The 16,723-nt window shown below is 36.7% G+C and overlaps 1 protein-coding gene across 5 annotated transcripts in view; it reads right to left on the bottom strand.

Annotated features, from left to right (window-relative positions):
• Nucleotides 1-16,723, bottom strand: part of slmapa (sarcolemma associated protein a) — a 190,373-nt gene that overhangs the window by 98,748 nt on the left and 74,902 nt on the right. For all 5 annotated transcript variants that reach the window (XM_059944200.1, XM_059944198.1, XM_059944203.1 and 2 more), the window contains exons 5-11: nt 11,848-11,910; nt 10,713-10,808; nt 10,004-10,075; nt 5,863-6,003; nt 4,092-4,229; nt 2,982-3,150; nt 2,288-2,338 (exon numbers count right to left, since the gene is read on the bottom strand). In XM_059944200.1, the coding sequence (XP_059800183.1) occupies nt 2,288-2,338; nt 2,982-3,150; nt 4,092-4,229; nt 5,863-6,003; nt 10,004-10,075; nt 10,713-10,808; nt 11,848-11,910 (730 nt within the window). The remainder of the gene's footprint in view (nt 1-2,287; nt 2,339-2,981; nt 3,151-4,091; nt 4,230-5,862; nt 6,004-10,003; nt 10,076-10,712; nt 10,809-11,847; nt 11,911-16,723) is intronic.

Raw genomic sequence — 16,723 nt, 5'->3', positions numbered from 1 at the left:
TGGCCACATTGCGGCAGTAGAGGAGGCCTTGGACTGACAAGGCATATGGCACAAGATGGCAGCAAAGACATGTTCCCAGGAAGGATATATAGCTGTGGTGGTGGGTCTGGGTGAGCATACGGTCAAAGAGTTGGGAGGGCAGCAGAGATCAGAGGGGGAGTAGTGAGAGAGGGATTCATTGAACTCCTCCAACCCAATTGCATGAACATCCATTTCTCAAATTTCCGGTAATGCCCCCCTTCCTCATTTCTCTCTCTCTCTCCTATCTCTTTGCCCACCCATCACCTCCCTCTGGTGCTCAACCTCCTTCTCATTCTTCCATGGCCTTCTGTCCTTACCTATCAGATTCCCCCTTCTCCAGCCTTTTATCTCTTTCACCAATTAACTTCCCAGTGCTTTACTTCATTCCTCCCCCTCTCCCAGTTTAACACATCACATACTACTCTGAACTTCTGCCTCCCTCCCCCACCCCCACCTTCTTACCCTGATTTCTCATCTTTTTTTCCAGTCCTAATGAAGGGTCTTGGCCCAAAATGTCGACTGTTTACTCTTTTCCATAGATGCTGCTTGGCCTGCTGAGCTCCTCCAGCATTTTGTGTGTGTTATTCTGATTTCCAGCATCTGCAGATTTTCTCTTTTTTGTGAATCTCAGGGTTGTATATGGTGACATATATGTACTTTGATAATAAATTTACTTTGAACTTTTACTGAGTAGAGCCCTTCATATGCTGTCTCAGGAATTTTTTCTGGACATATTTTACAAATTCCATCCTATCCAGGTAACACTCTGGGTGACTCAATCAATTCTGGGGGAATTATAATCTCCCACTAATACATCCCTGTGATTCTTACAACTATGAGCAAATCCTCTGCACACCTGTTCCTCAAGTTCCCACTGACTACTCGGGACAATGAAATATAGTCCTACTGAAGTGACCATCCTCTTTTTGCTTCTACCCACATAGCATCATTGGACAATCCCCCAAGAACATTATGTCTAAGTACTGCTATTATGTCCGCTCTGATCAAAAAGCCTACTCATCTCTCAGGCATGTTTCTGTCATGGCCATAACATTTACGGTCCTCAGAGCCAATCCATGCCTTGAGTTTATCTACCTCACCTGTTAAAGCTCTAAGACTGAAATAAATGCAGTTTAACGGAGCATTCCTTTCTCTGCCTTTAGTGTGACCCTGGCAGACTAGTTTACTGAATTTCCTTTCCTTCTACTGCTATATTCCACGACCTGAGTTGTATCATTTACCGCCATCCTGTACCCTCTCACTGCGAACCAGTTTAAACCTTCACGTGTAACACTAGCAAATTTTCCTGCAAGTATAGTGTGGCTCAAGTACAACCTGTCCTTCTTGTACAGGTCACAAGTGAATACAATGGTTCAAAAAATTGCCATTTGCACTAACTAGCTCTTCAGTTGAAAAGCTGAAATATTTTAACACTGCAGACTTGTTGATTTGTTATTAGTAATGGGGAAATTGCTGCAAGTGAACATAATGACTTAATATTGAAAACTATAAGTTTCTCAAAGGCAACTGTCATGAATTTGTGATTGCCTGAATGCTTTAGGAAATCTATCAACATTTTGATAGGAACATCGGAGGATGTTGTCTGCACTTCCACGTCTTTCTCTCTCCAAAGTATCTGAACAAGTTAGCAGCTCCAAAATTTATGCTTGTCATTCTCACAAAGATAATGCTTGAACCACACGAGACACCATGAAAATAGTCCAAAGTGGAGCAATAAGTAACAATGACTACGGTGCTCTTCTCATTCTTTTCAACCTATATGCAGCCTTTGATGTAGTAAAATATATATCACATTACTTCAGTTTTCTCTGCTGCTAACTTAGCTAGTTATAGTTTCAATACTCAAGATACAGAATAAAGATAATGCAATTATTATGCTAAATTGGTCAAATGCAGTACAATGGGATAAAAATTTACCTACATAACAGTGATTATCATGGATATAAGAGCTGTGAGTATTTTCACAGATTAGGGAAATCAAATCAATTTTCCATGGTTTTGGCAGATGCAGTCTTAATAGCAACCTGCGGTTATTAAATATTACAGATGACATTTTTAGAAACAACAGAAGAATTTCTCTGTATCAACATATAGCAAACGATTTCATAAACTGAATCACTGCTGTAAGAATTTTTCTTGATGTTTGAATCAAAAGGCATGACATGAATTTCAAAGCATTATAACCCAAAACTCTGATATTACCTGCATCTATCACGTATATTTCAATCATTTTTATTAAACTCACCTATACTGTTGTGTTCCTTCATATTTTTCTCCTGAAATTGTTCTAATCGTACTGCATTGAAAAGAAAGCAGCAGAATTTAGACTTAATTCCAATTATATTCAGAAGTTTAAATACTTCATACACATTAAACATTTTAGATAAATTGGAAATAAATCAACTAACAATACCAATCCTTATTATTGCTATTGTATTTGCAACGACTAGTGACATTACTATTAGGACAATGTCTGAATGAACAATGCATAATTTATCAACTTATTTTAAGAAAGAATACTTTTATCAAATTCGAGCTACCTAGCTTTAAGAAGATCAAGAAAGCACTCGGTATCAGGGATTGAGATCAGAAATTACTTTTTTTATCTCACAAACAGACATGAACACAGAGAAAACAAGACAGAAATTGAATTTATTAACTGGAAAAAGTCAGCACATTTAGAAAATCTGTAGTATACATATTGTAGTTAGCTATTTTCAAGAGCACAACAAGAAGGGAAAAGTAAAGTATATGCCGTGTGGCTGAAGACGATGAAGAAGGAGAAGCAGCTGCTCAGCCAAGTTCAACTGAGCTGTTGGAATATATTTTTCAGCAATAATAATAAAAATTGCTATTTATTACCCAAATAAAAAATTCATTAATCTCTTATAATTTTCCTTTGAGCAATTACTCTATGAGGATTTGCAAGTTCAGCTTACTTTGTAGAGCTGTAAGCCTTTCATTGGTGAAGTCATTATCAGCCTGCAGAGCTTCAATCCGAGCCTGGAGTGCCTGTTCTTTCTCTTCCATTTCATCTATTTTGTGCTGCAACTCTTTTTTCTCAGACAGGCCCTTTTGTTGAATCTCCTCTTGTCTCCCTTCTGCTTGCTGCTCACAGACAAAAATTACATGTTAAATCAATTAAAAATAAATAATCTGATTAATGTTTTTTCAAAGCATCAACAATTTCTACATTTGACAGTGTTATTTAATAATCAATTCCAAGTAGCATTTTTCACCTAAACTGAATTTAGCACGTTTGCTAATAGGCCAATTAAAGTAATTTTTTTTTCATTTTTAGTACAAAACTACAGGGGAAATAGTAGGCACAGCATGTCATTACACTTCAGATTGGTATCATCAACATGAACACTTCCTTAGAACAGATTCTATTGCCTTTCACTTAATAGTTTTACATGTATCTTATTTAATAGTCTTCTTTATCTTTCTGGTAGACAATTTCCTTAGAACTTGCTTATCATTCTGAACATTTTAAGCATACTTAAATCAGCCATATCAGTTCTTCACAGTGCTTTTTACCCCAAAATTGCTGCCTTCTTCTACTTTCCTGCACTGAAACGGAATCTTAAGTTTCTGGTACTCCAAAATTCTTCTTTATCCCTTTTTCAAATTCAACAACTGACTATAGACTAGTTAACCTAAAGATCTAATTAGATATAGAAAACAGCTTTAAAAAAGTATAAGGATAGCTTAACTAACAATATCCACAATTGCTTTTTTACAATCAAAAGGTACAGCATCCTTTAGCAATTTCTTCTTGCTCTTAATAGCAATCATTTTTTCATTCTAACACTGCAATACATCTGCCAGCTGCATGTCTTACAACAGAAAATATCAATATTTTCTACTTGCACCCAAGTCCATTGTCATGCACAATCCAAATTACAAGGACCTTGAAAGTCAATTCTGGAATATCTTCCTTCTACCTGAAGGGTCCTCCTAAAAGTAATTTTAAGATTTCCTATTACAAGAGGGAAAAACTGGTTTAAAATTTCAGTTAACTAAAGAATGTAAATATTTAATCTCACCTTTAATTTGTCTGTAAATTCTTTTATTTCATTTACAGCTCCATTGTATTTATTGGCTAGTTCTCTTAGTTCTTCCTGTGTTCTATCGTTCATTTCCTTCAAATGGGTGCATTCATCTTCCGTGTTACTCAGACTTCGCTATACATTAAAATTAAAAAGAACTACATATTACACACATTATATATAAGCATTATTTGTGAAATAATTTCAGATCCAAGAAGTACCCGCTTTCACCTTAAACTCCATCAGTGCAACAGACAAGCGTGGCTTAGATTTAGCATTAATTTGTCCTTTACAGGATTAGATATGGTTCTCATTGACCTCTTTTCTCTGCACTTTACCAAAAATAAACCAAGGGCAGAACATTCACTATGCTGGATGAAAATAGCAAGGTAATTCTGGTCTCTCATTTTTTCTTTAATTAGTAAAGTTTGAAGTACTGTAGATTCCGATTACATGGGCCATTAGTAATTAGGGCAGTTGTTTATTTGGGATGACTCTTAAAGGACAAGAACATATCGAGAAAATAGCCGGGATTCCCTTTGTTTATTTGGGATATTATCTCATTTAACTGGGGCAGGAGACTGTTGCTGAACAGTTTCTAATTAGAAACGTGTATACCCAGTAGCTTCGAGCGAACAATTTTGAAGTAGTGATAGTTGTGTGGGTTTGTGTTCAAAAAGCAATGAATTTTGTCACTGATAGTTGGTGAGAAATAAGCAGTAAGACAATTCAAAACTGTTTTGCTCACTGCAGTTTCAAGCATTCAGGCTTGGAGATACCAGAAACGGCTAGAAGTGAAAATTAAATAATTTCACTATATCACCAAGTTAGAAACTACGAAGAAATTGAAGGTATTGTCAGTCATCTTGAATGTTACAAAGAAAATGAAGATTTGCAGAACACAATTGTTGATAGTATTGCATTAAGGCAGTCCATTACCTACACTAGGTGTCTGCGCTGATTTTGTTCATTTACAGTCAGTCAAGAGAACATGCCAGCATATAGTGGATGAATTGCTCCGTTGATAATTATGAAGAACTATTACACAGTTTTATAGTACTGTAGTAGCATTGATAATGTTCTAATTTGTTCTTTATATTTTATTTTGGTAAACAGTTGTCAGTCTTTTTTATGCCTTTTTAACTATTTCTATGAAACTTCAGCTAATTGCTGCAAAATAGTCTAAAACTAAGCCAATTAGCTGGTTAGTACAAAAGCACAGAAACAGCAGGATGCTACTTAGTCCCCTGAAGCCATGCTGTCATTCAATGAGACGGATCATGGCTGATTTGGACACAATTCTGTTTGTGTGCTTAACACCCCCCATTTAAAAACAATCTCTTTCAAAAGGGACTCAGCATTTAAAAGGATAATTACTATACAATAAACAATCATGGCATTGACCATGATAGAAATGTCTTGGCCGTATGCATTCTGAGAAGAATATTATCCAAAAAGAAAACAATTTTTCAAGGTATTCTTACAACTATCTTTAAGGAATTAAAGAATTTGACAGTTAATTGTTGTGCACCTACTTCTTAAGGGGACAAGTATTTCATATCTATAGTTCTAGTAAGACCTAGCAATGTTGTATTGATAAATCTGAGCCCTAGATGTCTATGAAATATCACCAAATAGCAGTTTTAAACAATATTTTGGAGTTATCTTGGACAAGATTCAGTATTCCAAGATAATACGTCCATAAATCTTTTCAAAGAAGCAACTCCTCCTTTTAGAAATCATAAGAATCATTTATCAGTGTAATTACCTCCACCTCTGACAGCTTTCTGACTACTTCTATTTTCTCCTGAAGGACCCGCCTCAAGGACTCTTTGGCTGTTGTCTCATAGCTATGTTTATCTTCTTGTAACGTCACCAACTCTTTCCTTATGCCATCTTCAGTTTGGTTCTGTTGGGTACACACAGAGAAAGCAATTGTGTAGTTTAAAATTCAGTTGCATGAGATACTATAATGTTAATAAGATCATTACTTTTATCCATCCTTAATCAAGCACTGTGTATATTGAAATAACTGCATTTGTCTGATCCAATAAACACATAGGGTGTTAAAAATAATTATTTCAATTAAGCATTAAGAATTTATGTTTTAAAATTATTTTTTATTCACATGAATTGAACATTAATTGATTTCTTCTAGGAAATCAAACTAACAGTGATTTTTTTCCCTCTCTTCCTGGAGTTATTGTAAGACTTTAGTCCTGGGGTTCAGGAATTCATAGGTGGTGATGCAATCATTTCTTGATGTAATTGGTTAATGTTTTGGTAAAGGCAATATTTTCCAATTTATGTATTTGTTGAGATACAGTGTAGAACAGGCCCTTCTGACCCAACGAGCCCCATTGCCTAGCAACTCCTGATTTAACCCTAGACTAATTACAGGATGATTTACAATGACCAATTTACCTACGACTGTATTCGGTACACCTTTGGACTGTGGGAAGAAACTGGAGCACCCGGAGGAAACCTACATGGTCACAGGGAAAACATACAAACTCCTTACGGACAGCAGCAGGAATTGAACCTGGGTCACTGGTACTGTAAAGTGCTAACCACTATGTTACTGCACCGCTCTGCTCCTTTGTAATTATACCAATTATTGATAACCATTTTTAACTTGCCTTTTCCCAAATTTAGAATTCATTTGCCCAGATTTCACTGAAAACCACAGGCAATTTTGCAATTTCTACAAATTGAAATTTGAATGTAAAAGATCAGAAATTACAATTAGTGTTTCCAACTATTTTGTTGTCAGTATTCCATAATCTATTGTACTCCAAGAAGCATCCAAAACAGAATTCATGAAAATGCAGTGGGTAACCTGCGCAGACATCCTTCCCTAAATTGGATTTGGCACAGTATGATTCTATCCCATTGTAGTCTTCATTATCGATGAATATGCATATGCATGAAGTTGGTCCCAGCACCCATCTCAAACCTTCATAAATTAATACATTTGTGGACTTGTTCACAATGAGGAAACATTCCTTGCTGGTATACATTTGGTGATCAGTTTCCAGACAGCATGTGTGAAGTGGCTCCCTGTGCACTGCTCACATGGATGGCAGTCCTTGGTTTTGAAATCACAAGATTTATTTCTATAAACAATCAATGCTTGTTGGTACCAATGCATTCAACTGAAGACAGTTGGCTAATATAATTCCTTTACAGGTAGTTAAACATTCTAATGTGTTTAGTTACGCATGGTAATACCTTTGCCCTTCCCTTGGACAACATCGGTTGCGTGGAGAGGGGAGACTTGCAGCTTGGGCGACTGCCGGTCTTTCATAAAAAAAACCTTGCCCAGTTTCCAGGGCGCAAATCCAAGACTAACGGAGGCCTACACACAATACCTTCAGAGCACTGTAGGGTATATTTCTGTTTATTGGTGGTGGTATTCAATATAAAGTAACTTTACATGTGGTACCTTATTGAAATCCTCCTAGAAATCCAGATAAATCATATCAAATGATTCCTCGCTATTCACTTGCTACAACTAAAAAGTGCTCTTAATAAATTTGTTAAAGATGATGTGAAAAGCAGTGTAACAACTAGCGCAACACCTTACAGCACCAATGGGCAGTAATCAAGGTTCAATTGCCACCGCAGTCTGTAAGGAGTTTATACATTCTCCATATAACTGCATGGTTTTCCTGCAGGTGCTCCAGTTTTCTTCCACATTCCAAAGATGTGTGGGTTAGGGTTAGTTGGCTGTGGGCATGCTATGTTGGAGCTGGAAGTGTGGTGGAAGTGGAAGCGTAACACTGGGAATGTAACACTTGTGGGCTACTCCCAGCACAATCCTCAGACCATGTTGGTCACTGACACAAATGATGCATTTCACTGTATGTTTCAATGTACATATGACTTGATTATATGATTGAAGCAAGTGTTCTACTACTATATTTTTTAATGGATTTCAAGTGACAGATTTAATGGGCCATCAAATCCAAGAGATTGGTTTGTCTGTGGTGTAGATACACAATATGATGCCTAACTGCAAGGAAACCAAGAGGTGACCTCATTTAAAATAAACAAATACAATCATAAAGGAGCCCGATGACCCTAACCTTCAATCCTTTTGTGTAATTTACTTTATATAAATTAAATATCAGAGTGATCAACACTATCCAGAATTATTTCCAACTATGCCTCGGAAGAAATTCTGTATGCTATATTCCTGAGTCAAATGTTAATGAAGTTGTTTTCTTTCCTTCAAGATTCACACCGAGTTGTATGTCACTCATTGAAAACATACAAGGTCAATATATACTACTTATAATTAATACGTGTATAAGACAATGAGAGGCATTGATTGTGTGGATAGTCAGAGGCTTTTTCCCAGGGCTGAAATAGCTAACATGAGAGGGCACAATTTTAAGGTGCTTGAAAGCAGATACAGAGATGTTAGGGGTAAGCTTTTTCTAAAAGCAGAGAGTGGTGAGTGAATAGAATGGGCTGCAGGTGATGGTGGTGGAAGCGGATACAAGAGGCTCTTTTAAGAGCTTAGAAAAATACAGTACTATGGGTAACCCAAGGTAATTTCCAAAGTAAATACATGTTCCGCACAGCATTATGGGTCGAAGGGCCTGTATTGTGCAAACACGAGGAAAATCTGCAGATGCTGGAAATTCAAGCAACACACTCAGGATGAAGGGTCTGGGCCTGAAACGTCGACTGTACTTTTCCTATAGATGCTGCCTGGCCTGCTGCTTTCCACCAGCACTTTTTGTGTGTGGCCTGTATTGTGCTGTAGGTTTTTTATGTTTCTGAGTAATTTGTTAATGCATTGTGTTTTTGCAGTGGGAAATTTCACTTCAGGGTGTTGAATGATCAAAATCATAACCACAAATGTAAAGCACAATTTTTGTCAAAACAAATTTCAAAAAACACATGACATTTTAGATGTTCTCTTTACATGATCAGTGATTCCACAATTTGCATACAGCCATTGGATTATAGGACTACACTTGCATTCTTGTATTTGATCTTTTCCAAATGTAATTGAAAATATAAACAGAATCAAACCAAATAAAGCACATCTCAAAACGAATAAATCAGAATGAGAACTCAAGAAGCAGCTGAAATGGGTAACAGAGTATCGACAGATAAAATTCCTTTATTTATTTTTGTCAGATTTCTTCAATTAGCAACTTGGTTTCCTAGATTATATAAAAATAGTAATTACCTAGCCATTTGATTCTTTGAACTTGTGAAGTTATTTATTTTTGTCAGATTTCTTCAATTAGCAACTTGGTTTCCTAGATTATATAAAAATAGTAATTACCTAGCCATTTGATTCTTTGAACTTGTGAAGTTATTTTAAGCTAATATTCTTTGTTTCCTTTTATATCCTTAATTTTCAAATGTGGTGCTACTACTTTTTTTAAAACATAGTGTTGAAGTAATTTGGTTCTTGAACCAACTGGCAAAATCCTAATCATCATTACAACTTAGTAACACTCTGATTACTTTGCACCCAAAATGGACTTCCTTTGTTCTAAATTGTGTTTTTTCGTCTTGTAAGAATTGTTTATCATTTATGTTTAATTGATAGTGCTGTTTATTTGATGATATGCCTGACATGCTGCTTTCATTCCAACTGTGCAGACATGTACTTGTGGATATGACAATAAACTCAACTTTGACAGTATGATGTAAATTAATAGCACTTAAGTCACTTAATGCATTTTCCCACAACACTTAATTCCCTTAATCATAATAATCAATGTATTTATGAACCAATATTCGGGGAATTTTATAAGTTTGAAGACTTGTTGAAATCCCACTTTATCTTTAACATGTAAGTTACGATGATTTTGAGTCTTGCTTTACAACCACAGCCATCCATTTCAGATGTATATTGAGGCAAAAAAGAGAACATTACTTACTTTTGAATAAGCTTGCAGCTGGTTGCCCATTACTTCTAGCCTTGATAGTAACCTGTCTTCATCTATTAAAGCCTGCAAAAGCATCATAAAATCACATGGGGAAAAAAATAACTTCAGTCCAAGTTACTCAAAGATCTTACTGAATCTTAATCAATTCTCTGGTTCAGACTGATAAGAACAGGATAAATACAGCAAAATAATCTATTCCAATTCAGACTGACAACTGTGGATAATGACCTGAAATGCTTCGCACAATGAAATTTCTGGAGTTCTTTACAGGAAAGCAAATAACCTTCTTAACATTCTAATTTTTATATTTTTTTTAAAGTAATAAAAAGCAATCATTTATATTTTAGTCAATACTGATAGTATAATATTTCAGTTTAATGTGGGGAAAAAAGGTATTTTTTAATATATCATTGAACCTTTTTCAAACATGATTCCCTTTCACAACTGCTATGATTGGTGGTGACAGTTCCACAATCTGAAGCAATCAATTCAAATATTGAGAGGATGATGGCTTTGAATCACACTTGAAAGCTGTGGAATAGACAGATGTTTTGGTTGTGCGATACTTTAAAAATTTTTCGTGCTCAATTGAATCTCATTTATGACTAGCCCTTCAATCAAAACTGAAGTTCCAGCATTGACAGTGATCAAACCATATTCTAAAAATAAGATTTACATAGCGAGATCAGCCTGAAAGTACCTGCCAGCTACTGTCTGATGCCTCTTGAGTATTAGCAAGAAGCCGTTGAAGGGTGGCTAATTTCTGTTCCAACATCTGTTCTCGGTGCAAGGCCTCCTGACATCAGGAAAAAAGTATCAGCAATGTTTTAATAGTAGTATGCTGTAAAATGCTGATAATTAAAACTAACCAGAATATAATAGGTGGGAGGGAGGAGGGCGGGGAAAGTGGGGGTAAGGGGGTAGGGGAGAGTTGGGGAGGAGGGTGGAGAGAGGGGGGGCTGGGGGGAAGGCAGAGAGAAAGAGGGACCCGGGGGGGAGGGTGGAGAGAGAGGGGCCAAGCAGGAGGGAGGAGTGGGGGGGAGCCAAGGCAGGAGGGCAGAGAGAGGGGTGGGCTGGGGGGCTGGAGAGAGGTGTTATGAAGGGGGGAGGGGGGGTTGAAGAGGGGGTAGAGATAGAAGGGAAGGATGAGTTTTTTTTCTGGTCAGTCCATTTCATCCCAAGGAAAAATTAAACTTTGCAATATAAATCTATTTTCTACATTCTGAACGTTCTACAACCTTTTCACAACCTTCACCTGGAAAATCCAAAATTAATTTTTTGATCCTAATTGCTAATCCCATCCCTCAGAGGTTTTATTGCATTTCATTTATTCTGCCACTATTTTCAGCCTTTCAATAGTCAAGTTCATCTCAAGTGAATATCATTCTCATCTGGTTTAATAAGACTAGATTTGCAAAATACTATGTCTATCTAATTAACGTCACATTGTGCTCTCCTTCTGCATTGTTCCTGCTGACAATGCAAACAAGTTATGTTTGCTTCCTGCATATATCCTTCAGATTACTTTGAAGCCATCCTCCAGTTTCAGTCAATAATCATTATTCACTCAGCCACAGCATTAGCTCACCATTCTCTTCATTTTATTAATGCAAATTAAAAATTCTTATTCTGTATCACATGCTCCTTCTTTGCATTTCTCCCAAACATTAAACTAATGCACAATAATGTATCCACTTAGTTACACAACTAAATACAACAGAGGTGTATAATAAATCAACGGAATTAAATGTAAGTAAGTCGATGACTCAACAGGATAAAATCAAATAAGCTAATTTGATAGAATATCAGAGAGTGGCAGCCATTGGTGGGATTACCTGTAAATACTGTGAGAGCTGGAATAGTTCCTGAGAATACATACTGGGAGAATTAGCAGCTACCTGGGAAGTAAAGGAGACACTTGTTCAATGTAAACTCTTTCAAAGGAGTGTGAAGAAACTTAAAAAAATGATTTTCAGAATGGAATCTCACATTTTGATTAAAAGCAAAACACTACAGATGGTGAAATTGCGGAACAGAAACTGTACAAAATATTTAGCAGTTATACAGCAACTATGGAGAAAGAAACATGTTTAACATTGAGGCCAAAATGTTAGCTATGTTGATTTTATAATCATAAAGAAGCACAGCGCAGAAACAGGTCCTTCGGCCCTTCTAATCCATGCCGAAACCATTTAACCTACCTACTCCCATCAACCTGCACAGGGACCATAGGCCTATTATCCATGTATTACCCAAAGTTCTCTTAAACGTTGAAATCAAGCTCGCATGCACCACTTATTCCATATTCTCACGACCCTCTGAGTGAAGAAGTTTCACCTCATGTTCCCCTTAAACTTCTTACCTTTCACCCTTAAGCCATGACCTCTGGTTGTAGTCCCACCAACCTCAGTGGAACCCAATCTATACCCTTCAGAATTCTGTAAACCTCCATCAATGTCCTCAACCTTCTACATTCTAAAGAGTACAGTCCTAACCTATTCAATCTTTCCTTATAACGCAGATCCTCCAGACCCAGCAACATTCTTCTAAATTTTCTCTGTACTCTTTCAGCCTTGTTTACATCTTGCTTAAATTCCTATTTATTATCAATTCTTTTTTGACAATGTTGTGAGAGGATCGATGAACGGTTCATGAATGGCAATGTGAAAACTGCCACTTTTTTAGAGCAGATTTTGAAGTGATGTTTAAGATATTTAAGGTTCTATATGAAAATAACATTTGTTGGCACATTTGTTGATATTTTTCAATATTTCAGTGAAATGAAATTCACATTATGTACAAAATAAATATTTCTTTTTGTCTTCAATTCACAATCAAGTAATCAAATATAAAATATGGACCAGGCAGAATATTTACTGCTCAAAACTTGTACGAAGACCAGCCTCAGGTAAAACTTCTGTATGTTATTATACAGAATGAAACACAAAAGCCCAGTTTCAAGCTTTAGTCTTTTATCGGTTTATCTCAGACAAGGTAGCAGTTGTGGATCTTAATAACTACTTGAGTCTTCAAGGGGAAAGAGAATAACCGTTGAAATTTTTTCTTATTTCATTAATTTCTAAATTTGGGCAAAACTCTCAGCCATATAGCTCAATCTAATTCAAGTGGAGATTAATACATGTTCTGTCCATTTAATGGTAGGCCCCAGTGAGGAACACCCATGCCTGAAAAGATGCAAAGTATTAAAGCAATGGTCACCCAACATGTTACAAAAATATATTAATTACTTCTTTTTCCTCAAATGTTTGAAGCATAATGTACTTCAGCACTTAAGTGATTTATAGCATTGTCCTGGCACACAATGAGACCAATCTAGATATCATGCTTATTTTGACAAACAGGGGAATTCAATTAGTCGCACTCTGCAACAGGTTGCTCTGCAATTATAGTTAAAAATTAACTTTCTCCACTGAGACGAGACATACAAAATGGGTTTTCCAGCAAACACATATTTGCAGAAAATTTTCCTAAAAATCGTTTACCCAACGACATAAATGCAAGTACTCTGAAGAAAAAAATACAATGGGCATGAATGTACAAATTTTAATTCTTGTCCCTGCAGACCAGGAGACAATTGAATTGTGGCTTTACATGCACTTTAGGAGTTGTAGGCAATGTTCCTTGGATAGCAGCAGATATATTGCAGTTAGCTTGTAAAACTAGTGAAACAACTTTGATATCGCTGACTTATATTGACATTATCTGTCATGAATTATGGTGGGTAGAAGATATAGTGGCTGCATAAGGTACTGTGATTGGGAGTATAAAATAAAATATTACTGTACTGATGAATGCTCTGCTGCTCTATTAATCCCTTAACTTCTCCTATCTATTTTTACAAGTCAACTTTTCTTACATTGGACCGTGACATATGCAGTCTCCTTTTTAAATTTCATCACCTTTGAGTTTAGGAACTAAATTCTTGGGTTCCTTGTACACAAATGATTTGAAGTTAACATCCAGATCCAACAATATGAGGAAAGGAATGATTTATTAGATGAAAATCAACAGAAAATGCAGATGCTGGAAACCTGAAACAAAATAGAAAATGGTCAAAAACTCAGCAAGTCAGAAATGGCAAAAGGTCATTGAGCCTTGACTGTTTCTCTTTCCACAAATGCTCAGACCTTGCTGAGTTTTTGCAACATTTTCTGTTTTGTAATGATTTATTGACCTGGATTTAAAAAGAGGTTGGTGCATCAGGATTAAAGATCAACTTCATTTACCATACATATTTACATGTAGTATGCTGCCATGACATGCAACAATAAACAGTCAACAATTACAAAGAATAAAGAATCATATATAAAAAAAAATATAGAGATTGAAGTATAGGTATGGAATAAAATGTGCATAAATACCAGCATATATTTACAATATGAAGTGGTTTGAAGTATTTATAGTGCAGGGACTGATGGCACTGACATCAGGCAGGTGGTGAAAGGGCTAACTTGAAAGCTTGTGGGATGAAACTTTTAAGATAGTGTGAAGTTTTTGTTTTAATAGCCCAATCGTGCTTTCCAGAAGAGAGCATTTGGAAAAGGCAGATGGCTGGGTGGGTTGTGTCCACAATGACATTTCCTGCTCACTTTTTTGTCCTGGACACATACCCGAAGCAATGGTAGACTTTAGTCAATGACCTTTTCTGCTGAGCTGATAGTTTGTTGCAGTTTTCATATACTGTGAGAGGAAGCTGCACCAAACCAGACAGTAACGGCTAATGTAAGGATGCTCTCTATGACTGCAGGTAAACCCATGTGAAAATGTAAGCTCTTGCATCGAGGTCTTGACCTTCCTTCTTGACATGATGAAATACTTTTAAAGGAGTTAGGCTGGAATTAAAAGACAATTTGTGCAAAACAAACTTTAACAAAAAGCAGTAACGAGTAAGCAATGTTCAGTGAGAGATAACTCATGACTAGATGGTAACTCTTACTTCCTAATCATTGCTTTACAACTGTACTGGACAACAGCATCTCAGACCATGCAGTATTGTTTTCTTGTGCACTAGATTTTAATGCTCAAGTTTCTGCAATAGGACACAAGTCTACTACTTCTGTGAGAAAAGAGTTGAAAATGCTAACAATTCAGTTATTAATAAAATCTAAACAGTTCCAGCAAGAAGGTAACTCAAGTAACGGCTATCTACCTAAGGGAAATCCAAGGAAATAGTTCACTAAAATGATTGCTGAGATCCTAAGAGGGCCTGAATCAAATGGGCCCATATTCTCTAGAGTTTAGAAGAATGATAAGCGATCTTATTGAAACAAGCTCATTGGAGACTTGACAGAATTGTTTCACTGCCAATGGTCTAGAAATAAAACACAGAACGTATGGCACAGAAAAAGGTTCTTTGACTCATGATGTTGTTCTGAACTAATTAAACTTTCTGCCTACCCAAGGTCCCTATCTCTCCATTCACTGCAAATTCATGTGCTAAGAGCCTCTAAACACCTCTATCATATTTGCCTCCATCAACACCGCTCCAATACATTCCAGGCACTCACTATTCTCAATGTGAAAAAAAAACTTGTCCCACACCTCTCCCTACCCCCTCTCATCTTAAATGCATGTCCTAAAGTATTAGACATTTTGACCCTGGGTAAAAGACACCACCGTCTATCCATGCTTTTCACAACTTTACCAACCTCTATCAGGTCACCTCTCAGCCTCTACTACTGCAGATAAAACAACCCAGATTTGACCAAATCTCCTCATAGCACATGCTCTTTAATCCAAGTAGCATCCTGGTAAACACCTTCTGCACCCTCTCCAAGTCTCCACAGCCTTCCAAAATGAGCAAACAAAATAGAAGGCAATGCTCCAACCAGAGCTTTATAATGCTGCAACATACATAACTTCCTGACTCTTGAAGTTCATGTCTTGACCAGTAATGCAAACATGTCATTTGCCTTCTTTAACATCCTATCAACCTGTGCAGTCCCCTTCAGAGAGCTAAAGGCTTAGATCCCAAAATCATCTGTGCATCCCTCAATGCTGCCAGGCATTTTGCTATTAACCGTATACTGCCCCTTTACATTTAACTTCCAAAATGTAATATCTCACACTTGGCCAGATTAAATTCCATCTGCATTTCTCCTCTCATATCTGCAACTGATTCTGCTGCATCTTTTGGTGATCTTCTGCAATATCCACAAAGCCAAGACTCTGTGTTGTCTACAAACTTACTAATACACCCAACAACTTTTTTTATCCAAGTCATTTAGACATATCACAAACAGCAGAAGTTCCAGTATAGACCTAGTGGAAGAGACACAAACCTCCAGCCAGAATAAGTGTCATCAACCAAAACCTCTTGTCTTATATGGGTAAGAATCCAAACAGCTTCCAAACGTTCATTATGGTACCCTTGCATCTTAATCTTCTGGATAGGTCTACTGTGAGGGACCTGGTCAAAAGCCTTACTACAATCCATGTAAACAACATCCATGTCTCTACCTTCATCAATGAACTTCACCACATCCTTCTAAAACTATCAACTTATCAAGACCTGACCTGCTCTGCACATAGCCATATTGCCTGTTCCCAAAAATCTATGGCTTTCCAAATGTTCACAAATCCTATCCCAAAGAATCCTCTCCAAACAAAAAGCTATAAACTTAAGTTGAAGGGCTGTGGAGAAAACATTTCTTAGATAAGGCTTGTAATTTGCAATTGTATACCCTGCAG

The sequence above is a fragment of the Hypanus sabinus genome, chromosome 19, assembly GCF_030144855.1.
Source record: "Hypanus sabinus isolate sHypSab1 chromosome 19, sHypSab1.hap1, whole genome shotgun sequence".
Lineage (NCBI taxonomy): Eukaryota > Metazoa > Chordata > Chondrichthyes > Myliobatiformes > Dasyatidae > Hypanus > Hypanus sabinus.
Note: the sequence above shows the minus strand (reverse complement) of the source record. Positions and strands in the feature narration are given on the sequence as shown.